The sequence below is a fragment of the Rutilus rutilus genome (genome assembly GCF_951802725.1).
Source record: "Rutilus rutilus genome assembly, chromosome: 10".
NCBI classification, from domain to species: Eukaryota; Metazoa; Chordata; class Actinopteri; order Cypriniformes; family Leuciscidae; genus Rutilus; species Rutilus rutilus.
The window spans coordinates 21,837,234-21,854,465 of record NC_140215.1 but is presented as its reverse complement, the minus strand read 5'-3'; the positions used below and the strand labels follow the sequence as shown (position 1 = coordinate 21,854,465).

General features: G+C 36.6%; 2 protein-coding genes across 13 annotated transcripts in view; both read left to right on the top strand.

Moving 5' to 3' along the window:
• Nucleotides 1-4,030, top strand: part of LOC311297824 (UDP-glucuronosyltransferase-like) — a 61,902-nt gene extending 57,872 nt beyond the window's left edge. For all 10 annotated transcript variants that reach the window (XM_084420283.1, XM_084420278.1, XM_084420279.1 and 7 more), the window contains 4 exons: nt 65-196; nt 2,210-2,297; nt 2,485-2,704; nt 3,040-4,030. In XM_084420283.1, the coding sequence (XP_084276409.1) occupies nt 65-196; nt 2,210-2,297; nt 2,485-2,704; nt 3,040-3,319 (720 nt within the window). In that variant the 3' untranslated portion in view covers nt 3,320-4,030. The remainder of the gene's footprint in view (nt 1-64; nt 197-2,209; nt 2,298-2,484; nt 2,705-3,039) is intronic.
• A 165-nt stretch (nt 4,031-4,195) lies between these two features.
• On the top strand, nt 4,196-10,456 carry prmt2 (protein arginine methyltransferase 2). Of its 3 annotated transcripts, XM_084420290.1 has the most exons (9): nt 4,207-4,493; nt 5,298-5,471; nt 5,630-5,791; nt 7,712-7,876; nt 8,067-8,242; nt 8,771-8,900; nt 8,992-9,128; nt 9,290-9,452; nt 9,636-10,456. In XM_084420290.1, the coding sequence occupies exons 1-9, from the start codon at nt 4,410-4,412 to the stop codon at nt 9,666-9,668; spliced, it is 1,224 nt and encodes a 407-aa protein (XP_084276416.1). In that variant the 5' UTR covers nt 4,207-4,409; the 3' UTR covers nt 9,669-10,456. The 3 variants fall into 3 exon arrangements, with proteins under 3 accessions (XP_084276417.1, XP_084276415.1, XP_084276416.1); XM_084420289.1 differs by having other exon boundaries at nt 4,202-4,493; nt 9,290-10,456; XM_084420291.1 differs by lacking the exon at nt 5,298-5,471 and having other exon boundaries at nt 4,196-4,493; nt 9,290-10,456.
• The last annotated feature ends 6,776 nt before the right edge of the window (nt 10,457-17,232 follow it).

The window sequence follows — 17,232 nt, the reverse complement described above, 5'->3', positions numbered from 1 at the left end:
CCATGAAACGTCCCACCCATTCTACGAAATCGATGCTCAATACTGATGTCTGTCCTCTGTGCAGGAGCTGGAGGAGTTTGCAAATGGTTCTGGAGAGCATGGGTTTGTGGTCTTCACCCTGGGCTCCATGGTGTCACAGTTACCTGAGGCCAAAGCCAGAGAGTTCTTTGAGGCATTTAGGCAGATACCTCAGAGGGTAAGTGTGGAACACTTTTTTTAAATACTTAAAGGAGCTGTATGTAAGAAATGTATTTCAATTAATCATAAAATGGCCCTGATATGTCACTAGACATTAAGAAATCATGTTCATTTCAAATACTTATATCACTGACAACAGTAGTACGGCCAGGATATTGTCATTTAAAAAGTGAAGTTGCAGCCCTCAACTGATGTTGATGTTGTCATGTTGTGTTTTGGCCTGATGCTCCACCCTCCACCTATGTACCAACCACGAAGTCAGTAGTGTTTCAGCATCCGGGTTGCCAGCTCTGCTCTAGTTACCACAGCTACGTAGCAGCCTACGTTCCTGCTGGATCCTGCAGCCTATCTGGCAACCTCGAGTCAGGGGGGAGGGGGAGGGGATACACCGCTCTACAGTAATTTGAAAGTGATTGCAGTACCAGTTTTGGCCACAATCTTACATACGGCTCCTTTAAATACAATTGAAATGCAATCTTTAAAGTAACACTATGATGATCATGTTAATGGGGGCGCATTACAGGTAGATCCTATCTTATCTGTTTGGTAACCATGGCAATTTCATTTAGGACCTCATTTAGGACAAAAGCTATTACAAAATGACATTTCTTAAGTGCATAATCTTATCTTAACCACGGATAGGAAAAGGCTATTACAGAAGCTTCCTAACTCCACAAAAAATCCTAAAAACTGTCTTAACTTTAGGACAACCCCAAATGGTGTCCTAACGTCAAAATTATTTGTGAAATTAAGTATTACTGCAAAAATCACATAATAATAGCCCTGTCTGAGAATGGCATCACATTTATTAATGATACAAGCTGAAGAACAGCGATGTTTGATGGTGGAAAGACATTGTGAACACCCAAATGATTTGGATTTGCCTTTTCTATCAAGCTTATAAAACCTTCACTTAATGAAAAGCACCACTTATTTTGTTTCTCCATTCTCCAGTTTTTTTCCGTTTTGCTTCCCAGCAGCTGTTTGCGTGGTGTTGGTTGCTTGGTAACAGACCTGGGAGTTGATTACCGAACTCAATGGAGGGGTTTAAGATTTCCTAACTACAGATAAGATGAGATTTTATAAGATAGGATAAGAATTCTAAATCAACTTAAAATTTGCTTCTGTCATACGAATTTGTGAAAATGACAAAATAAACTTGTCAAATCTTAAGACTTGAGATTGAAAGTTTCTGTAATATGCCCCCTGGTCTGAAAAAAAAAAAAAGCCAAAAATAATCAACCTGGTCTGAAAAAAAAATGCTGGTTCTGGGTGGTAGTGCATATGCACATCATGCAAGTCTGCATAGGGCACCCCATTTGAAAAGGATGTGTTTTTTTTGTTTTGTTTTTCAGTATTCTCATTTGTCCTGCTAAAAAAGAAAAAAGAAAAAGTAATTCCTTGAACCATTTCTTGGACTTTCTATGTCCTCCAACTCCCCCAGGATGTTATTCAAGGACCAAACGCCCATCTCATCACAGTATAAATGCACTGAATTAAAAACTGTGATTTTATTTTCTACAAAACTCATAAAACATGTAAGCTCCAGCCACTGATTGTCTAAATAAGACTATTTACAAATATACAGTAATATGTGTACATTGATGGCTGCATATTTTATTATTTAAGAAATGTCTTAATGTTGCATCAAAAGCAGCTAAAGCCATAAAGATGTTGAATAAAATAACTGTAGATGGTAAAAAAAAAAAGTTTTACAGTCATGTGGTTGTATGTGGGTTGTAACGTTAAACCAGGGGTGTCCAAACTTGGTCCTGTCCTGCAGAGTAAAATGCATAAAACTCTGGCTTGAACAACGGCACCATTTTGGTCAAAAAGAGCAATACTTGCATCAGTACCATTTTGCCGTGCTAAAGACTAAAGCAACTCCGATGGCCAGCCATGTGTTTTGTGAAACAAAATAATGTTATGCAAAATAATGCAAGTCACCATACTGTATGTTCATGATTACATGGCTTCAAAATATTAACCTTTAGCTCTCTTTGATTCGTAGGTGCTATGGAGGTACACTGGACCAGTCCCTGAGAATGCTCCAAAGAATGTCAAACTGATGAAATGGCTTCCACAAAATGATCTCTTGGGTATGTTTTATTCTCCTTTGACCCTCTAACCTTCCTGGAAGACATTTTATTTAAATAAGTGTGCTTTTTTTTTTTTTGGAACTGATGGCAAGAGTGTATGATGTTTGAATTACCATGGCATATTCACTACAAAATCATTTGATAACACACTAACATACTGAATGTGTTGTTTTCTTGTATGTTATAGGCCATCCTAAGGTTAAGGCTTTTATTACACATGGCGGATCACATGGAATCTATGAAGGAATCTGTAATGGGGTGCCAATGGTGATGCTTCCTCTGTTTGGAGACCAAGGGGATAACGCCCAGCGTTTAGTGGCTCGAGGTGTTGCAGAAGCTCTGAGTATCTTTGATGTGACCTCAGAAAAACTGCTGGTTGCATTGAGAAAGGTCCTCAATGACAAAAGGTAAACATATGTATTACGTTCAGCCTGTCCATTAAAAATGCCGTTTGATACATTCTGTGTTGATTCATACAACATTTATTTAGTATTGAACTTAAAGTGGCATGTTTGCTTGTGTGAATAAAAAAAATATTATTTTAGTCTTTCTACTTCAGAAATTCACATTTAATTCATCGTGTTACTTGCCATTTATTTGTAATTATTTATTCAATTTACTAGCAATTTCTGAGTGAAAATTGTTTCAGAGTAACTCTGAGTAACTTTTCAGTGTGTAGATTGTGCAGTCCTTTTGTATGCAACAAAATATAAAAATACTTCCTCCATTTTTGACTCAACAGCTACAAGGAGAAGATGTCAGAGCTTTCAGCTATTCACAGAGACCGTCCCATTGAGCCTCTGGACCTGGCTGTGTTCTGGACTGAGTTTGTCATGAGGCACAAAGGGGCAGATCATCTCAGATCCGCAGCTCATGAGCTGAACTGGATTCAGTATCATTCTCTGGACGTCATTGGCTTTCTCATTATCATTCTAGTGACTGTTATTTTTGTGACTGTCAAAAGCTGCATGTTTTGTTTCAGGAAGTGCTTCAGAAAAACTCATAAAAAGAAGAAGGAGTAGAGGCATAAAGTCAACTTTTTATCCATTTTTTGTGGGGTGATTGTAAGAAACCTCCTTAATCTGTGTTTTTGTAACTTTAATACCTCCATGACCTGGATCCATGACTTGAATAAAGCCTCACAAAACCTGTACTGAGTGTGAACATTTACCTTTTTTCTACACTAGTACATGTTTTAGTTTTGCCTGGCTTTGATATTTCAAATCACTGTGTACAAATTCATGGGTATAGAACAGATTGTGAAAATGCTATAACATTTTAAGTACTTATTTCAGAAAACATCTATGAATCTTTTTGCTTGGTCATCTCTGTAACTCTGTTACAGATAATTATTAGATTGCATTGTGGTCCTTTCAAAGTCTATCCAAAATTTGCTTAGCAGGTGACTTCATAAAATTTCTGTCTGTTAAGTAATTTACTCACTGCTCACTGACAGAATAAACAGCACCTTCTTACATTCTCAATCCATGCAATAGGCTTTCCTGATTTAAAAAAAAAAGATAATATTAAATATTCTCAATAAGTCTCCTCTCTCTCTCTCTCTCTCTCTCTCTCTCTCTCTCTCTCTCTCTCTCTCTCTCTCTCTCTCTCTCTCTCTCTCTCTCTCTCTCTCTCTCTCTCTCTCTCGGCCTGCAATTAACAAAAAAACCTTGGTTTGTAAGCAAGCCACCTCTGTTTTGGACATTTCACCAGTCCATAAAAATAACTGAGATGCAGTGAAAGTGGCCCATGCAATAGACCCATGCAAGATTAAATAAACAGAACATTAATACACAAATGTGATGTTATTGTGGGGGTATTTTGGTCACTTTTTAACCATGCAAAGTCCACTACTTTTTGAAACACCCTTTTTAAAACACATATGATAACTGTAATGATCTACTCTATTGGTATACCACATGTACCTACACTTTTTATTTGGATACATCGTTTCTTAAAAACATCCCAATTTCAACAGGACTTTTATTTTGAAAATTGTGTTGTGGGAGAGGCGGCGTAGAATGTTAAACAGTTCCTTTACCTTTTTGTTGTAGCGATTCAACACGTTTACGTTTCGTGATTTGTGTGCATTTAGAGGTTTGACGAGCTGAAATGCATGAAAATGACATTAGCGAGGGTCATGAAGCTGAAGAGTATGTCGGACTTGCGGATTTTGTGGCTGAAGGAGATGAGCAGGTATATGTTGAGCACATGATGGTCGCCTTTCAAAATAAACTTTGATTTCACTGTGAGTGAGTGTGATTCTTGCTGCCTTCACGTGCTATTGGACATTTCCTTCTTCCCACGTCTGAAGTCGTGATTACGAGCTCGTCGCTTTCAAGAGCTCTGCTGTCGGAAAGAACAGGAATCACTGAGGACACCGGGTTTATTCTTATTTATTGGGGAAATCGTATTATAAAGCCAAATGATATTAAGCGTCACATTCATTGACAACCGTAAACATTCACCAGGTTATCTAACGTTATAGAAGCTTGCTGACGATTCTGGAATTTCAGTCAAATACAGGCTATTTTCGCTAAAACATAACGTTACAATACGCTTCAAATGTTTATTCATATTTGTAGCACTACCTTAACAACAAGACAATGCGATGTAGGTGTTGTGGGAAAACTATTAACGTTAATGTTCTTCCCTTCCGCCATGTTTAGCCTACAGTTTGTGGCCCGCCCATAACTTGGAAGCTTCCCAGAAGTTCCCAGTGGTACTAGGACTCGAGAGAGCGTTATGTCCAATTTTTAACAATGAAACTCTGCACGTGAAGGCAGCATATACTCATTATTGAGCGGAAGTATTTCATTTTTGGGAATAGTTAGATGACCAAATGCCACAGCTCAAATTCAACATGGTTTGCTTAAGAGAAACATAGGCATATCGATCAATTTTTTTTTACATGTGACAATTGTGGTGACAATATACGCGAAAAAGGAACAATATATATATTTTTTTATATATATATATTTACTTTCTTTTAACCGACAGCTTAGTTTCTCAGTTGGCGATAAACTGCTGGTCCATGAGAGGAGTTCAGACGTGTGGTGGTGGGCTGAACTGCAGGGTCTCTTTGGTTATGTCCCATCCAGCTATTTGCACAAAAGAGTTGATGTAGAAGATGCTTGGCAAGATGACGAATACTTTGGTGATTATGGGACATTAGTAAGTACTAAAATGTTAAGCTAGTCAATCTAAAGCCTAGCAAGCATCCAGTTAAATCATTAAAATTGCTTCAATACAATGGTAGGATTAAACTCAAAGGATTCTTCATACAGAAGCAAACTATGTGTTAACATGTATCATCTGGATCTTTCTCTCAGAGGCTTCACCTGGAGATGCTGTCAGATAAACCCCGCACAGATACATACAGGCAGGTGATCCTGAGTAATAGTGCCTCCCTGAGGGGGAAGGTGGTCATGGACTTGGGCTGTGGGACAGGCGTTATCAGCCTCTTCTGTGCTCTTCTAGCACAACCTGCAGCGGTGAGACAAACAAAATATTTGCAGGATGCTTTACAGTAATTAAAGGTTTATTTCACCCAAAATTGAACATTTTCCCATAATTTACTCACCCTCAAGCCACCCTAGGTGTAGCCTATATGACTTTCTTCTTTCAGCCAAAGACAATCAGAGTTATATTAATTATTAAATATCCTGACTCTTCCAAACATTATAATGGGAGTGAATGGTAAGCAATTACGTCCATAATAAATGTAATCTATACAGCTCCAGGGGGTTAATAAAGGCCTTCTGAAGCGAAGTGATGTGTTTTTGTAAGAAAAATATCCATATTTATAATTTTATTAACTATAATCACTGGCTTACACAAGTCGAGTTCCAGCTGAAGAGTGAACTCTGACTCGACGTATTGAAAAACTGGACCAGTCCCTTTACAGTCCCTGTAAAGTCTACTGTATCATATTTGAAACGTGAATTTATGCTTCGAAATTATAACAAAACTTTGCTGAAAAACCTGTTGAACTTTCCTAGAAAATCTTATTCATGCCTTCTGCACTCTGACTGAAAGTTCATACCCTTTTTGTCACAGTTCTGCAAGAGATAGGACCTAGATGCAAATGAGCAGACAACGGGTTTTATTAACCAGACTGAAGAGTGAAGTGTGAACCACAGTTCAAACAGTAGGGCAGGGCAGACGGCACGATGACAGGCAGGATGGACGACCACTGAGACCGTCAGTAAGATGGCGATGACGTGAGTGCAATAGAGGCTGCTCCAAAGGAAAGACCAGGCAGGAACACAAGGAACTCGTAGCTTGATGTAGATCTCAAATGTTGCGCCAGTCTTGCCACCAGGTAGAGGCTCACGGAACCAGAAGCTCGAAACAGGAGTTAGAAAGCTGCACCAGTCAGGCGGTTTAAGAGTCAGTGGCCAGGGAACTCAGGATACATGGCAGGAACACACAAGACTCAACTCAAGACAAAAATAAAATTCTTTTTTTATGAAGTAAAAAAAGTCCACCTTCAGGTTGTGGTAAACATGTTTTTGCTTTGGAGTTTTGATTTTTTTGTAAATGTAAATGTAAGAATTACTTTTCTAATGTTAGTAATATTTCAAGATGAACATTTACTGGACTGAAGCAACTTTCTTTGCTTGTTTACTTGATTGTCCATACATAATTAAAAAAAAATCATTTTACAATGTATGTATCAATGATACAACAGGCTTTTGAGGAATGCTCATTTATAAACCTTCAATCATCATTGTATTGCATTGCCAACCCCCACCCCACACCCACAATAAAAACTTCAGAGGTTTGATCACATAAATATCTTTCAAAGAAATTTCAGTAGAAATCAAATTCCAGACAACATGAGGTGAGCAAAATGATAAGGGATCTAGGAGCTTTATACAGCTTTTAACAGCGGACGCCATTGAAAACACGGTTTGAACAACTGCTCTGAATAAGGTGTATAACTGGTCTATAACTGAAATGATAACTGAAATGTTTATGCATTTCATGCAAGTGGTCTGTTATGCAGTTATAAAGATCTCATAGATCAGAATTTCATATTACTTATTGGTCATATAAACATTAGCAACTGCACCAAATAGCAATTTCTTCTCAGTGTTTTTTTCTTTCCTCAAGTGTGTCATATCCCTCCATATTTTTACCATATCATACTATATGAGCCATAAAAGCCTGATGAAATACAAACATAAAACATATCCAAACTTTTTTTTTCTTTTTCCTTTTCCTTTTGTCCAAAGTTTCAATAAACTGATCCATTAAAAAAAAAGTAGAATTTCTACTTATAACATAATATGTCAGGCTTTACAGGGTTAAAAAAAAAAAAAATTCCATGTTTAATAATTTTGACTTTAATCAAATATATATATAAAAAAACTCTCTCATATTAATTTTTACAGTTTTTGTTCCTGTAGGTATATGCTGTGGAGGCCAGCTCAATGGCAGAACACACTGAGGAACTAGTGAGGCAGAATGGCTGTGAGGAAGCTGTGACCGTCTTTCAGGACCGAGCTGAGAATCTCACTCTTCCTGGGAAAGTGGATGTTCTAGTGTCAGAGTGGATGGGCAACTGCCTACTGGTATGAGAGCAGCTTTGAGAGCAGCTACTGCTTAATTCACTTTAATATTCACAGACAAAAATAAACTGAATATCACTACACAAACATTATGCCTGTTGAGTGGATGAACAATGTCACCTTTTAAATTATTTTCACTTTAACTGTAATATTACTCTTCCGTAATTGTCACGGTTTAAGCACTATCTTTCAGTTTGAGTACATGTTGGAGTCAGTGTTGCTGGCACGTGATCGCTGGCTGAAGGAGGGTGGAATGATGTGGCCGTCTTCTGCCTGTCTGACCGTCGTTCCTTGCCAGGCCTTCTCTGACTACATGGAAAAAATGGAGTTCTGGGAGAAACCCTATGGCCTAGACTTCAGCTACCTACAGTGAGGCCTTTCATATTGATATACAGCTCTTTCTGACATGTGTTGTGGGTATTTGAGCAGCTTGTCATTGCATTAGGTGGCAAAATATCAAATCAAGTGGCTTCAAAATGGTAATGTTTACAATATGTTGTTCAGAATGAAGGCAAACATTATTGTATCACTTTCTAGTTGTCAAATGTTAGTGAAACATGCTGTTATTTAATGTGATGAACTACAGCTGTGGTTGCTCTGATAGGACACCTGTGAATTTGAACTTCATACATCTACTAAAAATGACCTTGAGAATGTTCTTAAACTACTGCACATTTTACTTGTATAAATAACTAATTTAATTAAGAAAATATTTTTATTATTATTTATTTAATAAAACAAGGTGATTAAATTATTGAATTATTAAATAATTAATGGTTAAATAGAGTAATTTAAACTGTACTTTGAATTTTATTGAAACAAGATGACCCAATTGATCAGCTACATACATCATCATGAGTAATATGATAACTCCGGCCCTGCATATGTGTATTGTAGGTCACTTGCACAGAAAGAGTTTCTCTCAAAGCCTAAATTCAGCCATCATCTTCTACCGGAGGACTGTTTGTCCACCCCAGCTGATGTTATCACTCTTGATATGGTCACAATACAGGTCTCAGACTTAGAGGTAAATGTTAAAATTTGTATTCAATTATATAACCATTATTTAAAAGGAAGCACATGTTAACTACACACTGCTTTTCCCCACTTTTGTCCAGAGACTCGAAGGAGAGTTTAGTTTCAGTGCTGAGAAGTCAGGCATGTTCCATGGTTTCACTGTCTGGTTCAGCGCACATTTCCAGAGTTTAGAAAAGGATGGACCATCACTGGAGTTGAACACCGGACCATATTCAGAGTATGATGCATAAACAGAAAAAGGACCAAATACAAATACATAATAGCACACTTGATATTCAGTTCGCAATTTCAGATCTGAATGCAGGTTCTGATTTTAAATTTACAGTTCACAGGATTAATCTGAAACTAAAAGTAAAACAGAACCTGCCTTTTTCCCAGGATCACTCACTGGAAACAGACTCTTTTCATGTTGGATGCCCCAGTGACAGTCGAGGAAGGAGACATTATAGTGGGGTCCATACGTCTGCAGAGAAATCCAATCTGGAGACGTCACATGTCAGTCACATTTTCATGGAACATAAACAGCACAGAAGTTTCTAAGGTGAGTATCTATACGTATCATTGCTTGATCTCCTTAAAGTCAATCGTATTATTTGTTTTGCTTAATTTTTTGCTTTATTTATCACCTTTCCAGTAGATTTTTACCTTGTGGGCATTAAGAAATCTCAATGTAATACCAACGTGAACATTTGAAGCATCATTCACATTCTGAATATTTTTGCAGGTCCAGACAAAGTGTTTTCCAATGTGGAGGTGACCATAAGCCACAGCTTAACTTTAAACAGAACCTTGTATTTCTTTTTGCTGTTATGCATAAAACATGACACTACAAATCTTAACCTCATAAAAGCCTTTATAAAAGGGATTTTCAGGCTTTATTTAGCTAGATAAAACTGACATGGCTAAAGTAAAATTCACTAGATTAGATTTTGTTAACAAATCTAAAAAAATGCAGGTCTCTGTTATTATATAATTGTTTGTATTTTTTTAAATATAGTAATAAGATGGTCCGAATGACAATAATGGAGTAGGCAAAGCCCCTCTATTCTCCATCCACTTCATTAATGGCAGTTCAGCATTTTCTGGAGCAACAGCTCACTTTGCTAGCAAAGATGTGTGGTGCAAATCCAGCTTAGGGTTTTCAGTCAGGCTGACATGTTGAATTCTTGTGTGGGATACTGCACGCAGTGAAAAAGGGCTCATAAATGTGGTGCTGCCACATTGGTCATAATGTGTATGGTGAGCTGTCTTACTGTATGATGATGTATAGCATGTATCTTGACAGGCGAGCAGTAGCACTTTTCTTGTTGCCTGGCATTTGTCACCGTAAGAGAAATTGCTGGTGCTTGTGAGAATAGATTTCTAGACAGAAGACCTTTAACAAATGGTCAGATCGAGCCTTAATTTGAGGACTAGCACATCAAAATGATTAGGGGAAAAAAATATTATCTTTATACTATACTCTTGTGGTCAAACCTTTTTGTAATCCAATGTAAATTCATGTTGACACATTTCCCAGTTTAAATAAACATTACTTATGCTATCAAAAAAAAAATGCAATTGTATTTTCTATTGTTACATTAACAGTGTTATCAATGTTATATCTTAAAACCAAGTAGCCTATAAAACTCAAGTTACTGTTTTTAAGATTTTTTACATTTTATTCCAAAATAACTCAGAAACAGATTTCATTTATTCTTTTTGTTAACTGATGTTCAGCTGTTTGTTTGTTTGTTTGTTTTTTAATAATCATTTATTTTCAGATCATCAGTCATCAAAACCTGTTAAACACTGCAGGTGACATGATGGTCACAGACACTGAGATGTACTTTTAAATTCACCAAACTGATTGCTCACTAAAAAAACTGTATATTGACAACTGATATCAGTCATGTCCTGTGTGTGTGCACAGAACCAGCAGGTTTGTAATACAAATCCCTGCATTTGGCAGGTGTCAGTTAAAAGACATGACAGTCAAATACACCTACTCTGTGCTCATGAGAATCACAGTTTTATGTTGTGATGTTGCCCTTATTTTGGCTTATAGTTGATGTACATTTGAGTAATTGTACCCTCTATCTGGTAGACACTAAACTGGATACTGGAAACCTATTCTATCTATACTATCTAACTAACCCATCCAAAATGAAAAATCCAAATGCCACAATGGTTCAATAGATGCGTAGAGAATTATTTGATTAATATATGTGCTGTTTCATTCAGCAAAAAGATCAACTGACCTGTTATTGCCTATAATTCAGGCATTGTGTTGGGGGGTAATGCATTACAAGTAACGCTAGTACTTTTTCAATTAAGTTACGCAAGATACTTTGTTTTGCCATTTATTGGCTGACATCTCTCCTGTCGGGAAGAGAAATCGGGAGCAAGTGCTGATGTGGGCAGTGCCAGTGAGCATGCATTTACTCATCTCACTTGCACAAAAACAGATTCATTATTCCTCAAAATGCATAAAAACAGGGAAATGCAAACTCAGAAGAGAACTCAGGTGTATCTTACCTTACTTTTCGTTTAGATCACCAACAGAAATACTATATGATACAAGTATCATAAATGACATGATAAAGATGCAGATTCAGAAGGAATTTGAAAAGTATCTCCAAAGTAATGACAACGGAGAAATGGCTACAAGTATTTTATGGGATGTAGCAAAGGCTAGTTTTGGACAATAATTATCTCATTGTTTCCTGTAAAAAAGAAAAACAGAAAAGATGATCAGATCCACAAGAGGAAATGGGGTTTTTTTTTTTTTTTTTTTTTGATTTAGCCAAAACTATGAAGGTACTATGAAAAGGAAACTCCCATCCTGGAGAATTCAAAAACAACAGACAAATAATTAAAACCAGGAATCCAAATGTATGCAACAAATACATTGAACAATCCTTTGAACTATATCACAAAGAGTTATACACTCAAATAGCCAGGGTTTCCAACAGACATTTGATGCTCCCGATATAAGAACTGAACAGTGCTATCTGGAAGACGTGGGCAAATTAGGCACTGGTCACAGAAGTCCATTTGTACGAAACTTCTAGACCCCAAAAAACACCTATGCTGCTTAATTGCTTTTAATATAAAATATTAATTTTAATATTAAAAATACTTTTGCACAGTACTGTATATTGAGAACAGGGGAATTCCTACAATCATGGAGAGACCAACAGAATCTCACAGCAATTCGCACGTATTTTATGAGGTGGCTAATTCGTATGATTTGTCTAGACACCAGTGATGGGTAGGTTTAGGGGTGGACCTTCCTGATGATGCTTTTTGAAAAGTTGCACGAATTAGCCACCTTGTAAAATACGTACGAATTGCAGTGAAATCAGGTTGGAGTGGAGGTATAAGAAGGAATGCAGCTCATATCTGACCTACATGTAAACTTAAAATGATTTGCTTCAATCCTATCTAAGAGTCTACAGAGGTCATTATTTGGGCATTGGTGGATTTGTCTCAAACTTTCATACAAAAATGACAGACACAGGATAATATATGAGAGCATTTCACGTCATGAGCCATATTAGAACAGAAAAGTGCAATGTGGGTTAGAAAGAGTATAAATATAAATAAGATTATTTTTGACAAGTATGTAAAGGTAGTGACCGAACACTCATTGTTGCCAAATGTTTCAAGAAATAACATGGAAATGTGGGTTTAAGCCAAATCAAACTTCAAAAGTCCAACAAATGTTTGCCAAAGTATTTGTAATTGTAACAAGGGACACTATAACCTTTTGGGTATTTTTTTTTTCACCTACACCTTAGTGATAACTTGCCATAATTCCAGACACACCTTCACATTTGCAAAGCCTGTTCCATTTTGCAGACACACAGCATGCTAGCATAGCCTACTCTTGCTATTTCTGACATGTCTTTATAGTATGCTGTTCTGAATTATGCTGTAAACTTAAAGGGTTAGTTCACCCAAAAATGTCAGTAATTACTCACCCTCATGTTGTTCTAAGACCTTCGTTCATCTTCAGAACACAAATTAAGATATTTTTTGATGAAATCTGAGAGCTGTTTCACTCCTCCATAGACTTCTAGGTGACCGAAACTTGCTGGCCCAGAAAAGTTATTAAACAGATCGTTAATATAGTCCAAGTGACTACAGTGGCTCAATCTTAAGTATATCAAGCGACGAGAATACTTTTTGTGCGCAAAAACAAACAAAAATAACGACTTTATTCCACTATTCATTTCCTTCTCTCTGGAACTCGAGTTAGTTCACGTAGTGTTTTTGCGCAGCTCGTCTGTGTTACACGTCACCACGTAGGCTCACTATTGGCCGACGCTGGTCATATGTGTGAGAGAGAAGCAAAAGAATAGTGGAATAAAGTCGTTATTTTTGTTGTTTTTTTTGCGCACAAAAAGTATTCTCGTCGCATGATATACTTTATAGATGAACGAAGGTCTTACGGGGTTGGAACAACATGAGGATTTTCATTTTGGGGTGAACTAACCATAGATATCATATAAAGGCTAGATGTCTCGTCAGCGCTGCTGGCCAATGGAGCTCGACATCCGCACACGGCGGCCATCTTACGACAGGGTGCTCGCTCACTCATAACATGGTGCATGTACTTTTAAATAACCATAACTTGCTCAATTTTATACCGATTTTCAAACGGTTTGGTTTGTTATAAACGTCAGAGATGTAGCTATTATACTGCATAAATATGAATAATTATGTTCAAAATGTTTAAGCATTCAGAATTATAGCCACGTTAATAACGTTTGTAAGAAACCAAACCGTTTGTAAATCCGTCCAGATTTCAGCGAGATAAGAGGATTTGTGTGCGTGCTGCTCACTCACCTTAATTCACAGAGTCCTGTCCTAAGATGGCCGCCGGTGATGCCGGAAGTGACTCCGCCTTAAGACATCTAGCCTTTATATGATATCTATGGAACTAACCCTTTAAGTCCAACAATATATATGATTTTTATTAAAAGTAAAGTTTTGGTGAAAGCTGTTGAGGTTCATGGCAGTTTTAAGGAATCGTGCCTTCTCATTAAAAATGAATTGTGTGTAACTGTGTAGCCTGTGCTATACTGAAGTTCCTTTTCTTTATGCTGCTTCCTCTCTCCTTTGATGCTGTCTGCCTGTCCACGTCAAAGTCCTCACCTGCAAAAAGTCACAGGTGTATTTTTTAACCAGGAACTTTACAATGGCTATTATTATATCAATATTTATATCAATAGCTTAATCTGATATCAAGTTTACCTAACAGCAGTCAATAACATTAACAATATACATAAAAATGCCAATTGATTATGGTGCTTCGTTGACCTTTTACATATCTTTAAATAATAAAAAGTGTATGAATTAAATTATTGACCTGATATCACTTTAATAATCATAAAAGTATCTAATAAAGCTGTTCAGATTAAAAATAGCAGCATCATTCAAGCACTTAATTATGCACTTTAAGTCACTATATGGATTTTAACATGCTGGTGGAAGTACTGATATGTTTAGATAACCGTGAGAACTTTTTTTTTTTTTTACTCTGGCTGTTAAATGCAAACATGTAGTTCACCTAAACTCATCATCTCAACCGTTATCTTTGTGCAAAACAATGATGTGGGTTAGGTCTGTTTCTAACCTCATGGGACTGTATGCTCAAGCCCTTTGCTGCAGCTCACGTTTGGCACTCTGCTTTGTGTTTATGGCTTCAGCTTGTGCATGAGAATTGATGTCAGTTATAAGCAAATGGGGGAAGTCAGGTTTAGCCTGACTGAACTTGAAAAAAAAAAAAAACTGAAATATCCGATGTGCTTTGCTACTGCTGTATCGCAAAAAAGACTTTAGCATCCGACTTCAAATACTAAGATTGTCCCTGTTATGAACTAAAGTGTTGTGTAAAAAAACACACATTAACAAACAAACTCAGGTGTTCAGAAGCATTAACAGAAGTAAATCAGAGTTGGGACCTTTTAAATCAGAGACCATTGTCTTAAAATGTTGACGGGTAAATGATAAGTTTAAGATGTTTTAAGAAGTTTCTAATCATGAAAAACAAATAATAATAATAATTTTTAAGGCATAATATCAGAAATTTGACAGGGGGAACAGGAATGGATCATGACCAGGGTTAATATTTTGAAATGTAACAGACAATGAGCATTTTAAAATGTGATATACACATAATATTGCACACTAATGAGGTTTATAAGCTTATAATTATGTGCACTGAATCTCTTCTGTTTGCATAATCTTAAATAATCTAAAATTGAACAGTCGAGTATTTAATGCTGAATGTTTGTATAACGTGATCAAGGAGGGATTAATGTTCATGTTAATATTCCCATTCAGGATAGGTAAAATTAATCAATTATATTAAACTGCAAATAAAATGCAACCAAATGAACCCCACTTTATAACCAATTGCCTGATTTTTGATCACAGATGGTCAGTGATCAGGTTGTGGGTGGTTCATGTGTTTAATCAATCTACTTGGTTTTATATTTGATAGTTTTGTATGCTTCCAAATACTATAAACTGTGAAATGTAGCATATAAGAAATCAAGGCTCCCCTGGCTTAACGTATAGTAGAACAGTATTGATGGATGCTAATGTGTTTTGAAACACACACACACCAAACTCATGCAGCCTCTACTGTACATTAAGGGGAGGAGAGAGTACCTTTTAACTACTGTATGAACCCATACTACTCCAAATGTGTCTGAGAGATCTGTAAACATGGCACATCCAGAACATCCAGCGATCGAATCCAAATTACTGAAGAATCTGCTCGCTCCTAGCAGTGCATTTGCAATTGCTTTTCTATTTCTTGTATTTCAGTTCACTTTTAAAATGGACTTTCAATGCCCATGTAATACTTATAACAACCAGGTGTTCTGTATAATATATTTTTTCCTTCCATTTTTCGGACTTATGATAATACTGACATTACCTGCTAAAACGTGTACAATAATGTGCGCACTGTGTTGTTCAAAAATACGTGAATGCAGCTCTGATGGATCGATTTATATAGGCTAGATAAACCTTGGTAAAAATGAGCAAAACTGACTGAAAATTTGTTTTGGGGATTTCTCCTCTTGGTCTTTCATTCAAAATATTCACAAACATTTAACCTTTAATTAAAGTTAATTTACACAAAATATAAATATGGAAAAACATTAAATAAATGATTTTTCTCCAAAATATCTGTGCCAAAATTACCGGCACCCCTACAAATTCTAATGAGTAAAAATCGATTTTTTATTATATACCCATTCATATGGTATGTTTTTAAGTTCACCTCAAATATGAAGTGACACTATGGGAAAGACCTGAAAATACAGTAGCTTAATGATGTGTAATGATAATAGTTTAATTGTTATAAGAATACTCCTATTCCACTATCTGGGCAACTATTAAGAAGTTTCTTGAACTATCAAGAACTGGAGATAGTAACAATCTACCTGGAAAAGGGCATGTGTCTAAATTGGCTCCCGACACACTGAGGAGGATGGTTTGAAGTGCCATACAAACTGTAAGGATCTTAGCAAGTTTGGTCTTGGGGTTAGAAAGTCTCCAAAACTATGATCAGACCTCTCATATATAACCATGAACATATAACCAGTTGGGAAGTTTGCAATAAAGAAGCTTTTGGTGACATCAAACAGCATCTCATGATGCATCTATTTTGCCAGGCGTTACTGGAACTTTCAGTGGAACTCGGTTTTATGGTCAGATGAGACCAAAATAAAGCTTTTTTGGAAAACCAGAGGTGGGTTTGGCATAGACAGAAACATAACTATGTAGAAAAGTACTTAATTCCCACTTGGATCCTTTAATTCTGTGGGGCTAATTTTCTTCCAAAGATCCTGAGCAACTTGCCAGAAGACATCCTAAACACCTGACTAACCCTGTCAGGAAGCTTAAACTGGGTCATGGTTGGATCTTCCAGCACGATAATGATTCAAAGCAAACATAAACAACAGAGCATCTCAAAATAAACAACAGAACAGTTCACTGACCACATAATGAAGGTTTTGCATTGGACATAGCAGTCCCCTTAGTCAAACCTGAGACCAAAGGAATGGTCTCAGATCTCTTGCCATATGTTTATCAATCTTATTACGCATTTTAGGAAAAGATCCAGAGTGGTTATCTTGGCAAAGAGAGTTTGCAGTTGCACAATTTATTAAATGAAGGGGTGCCAATAGTTGTGGAATACATGCAGTGCTATGCATAAGTTTAGACACCCATGCTAAAGTTGACTAAAAAGAGGAATAAAAAATCATCTTTTGGAAATTGAACTTAATGCCTTAATTAAAAATAAAAAAATAGGAAAA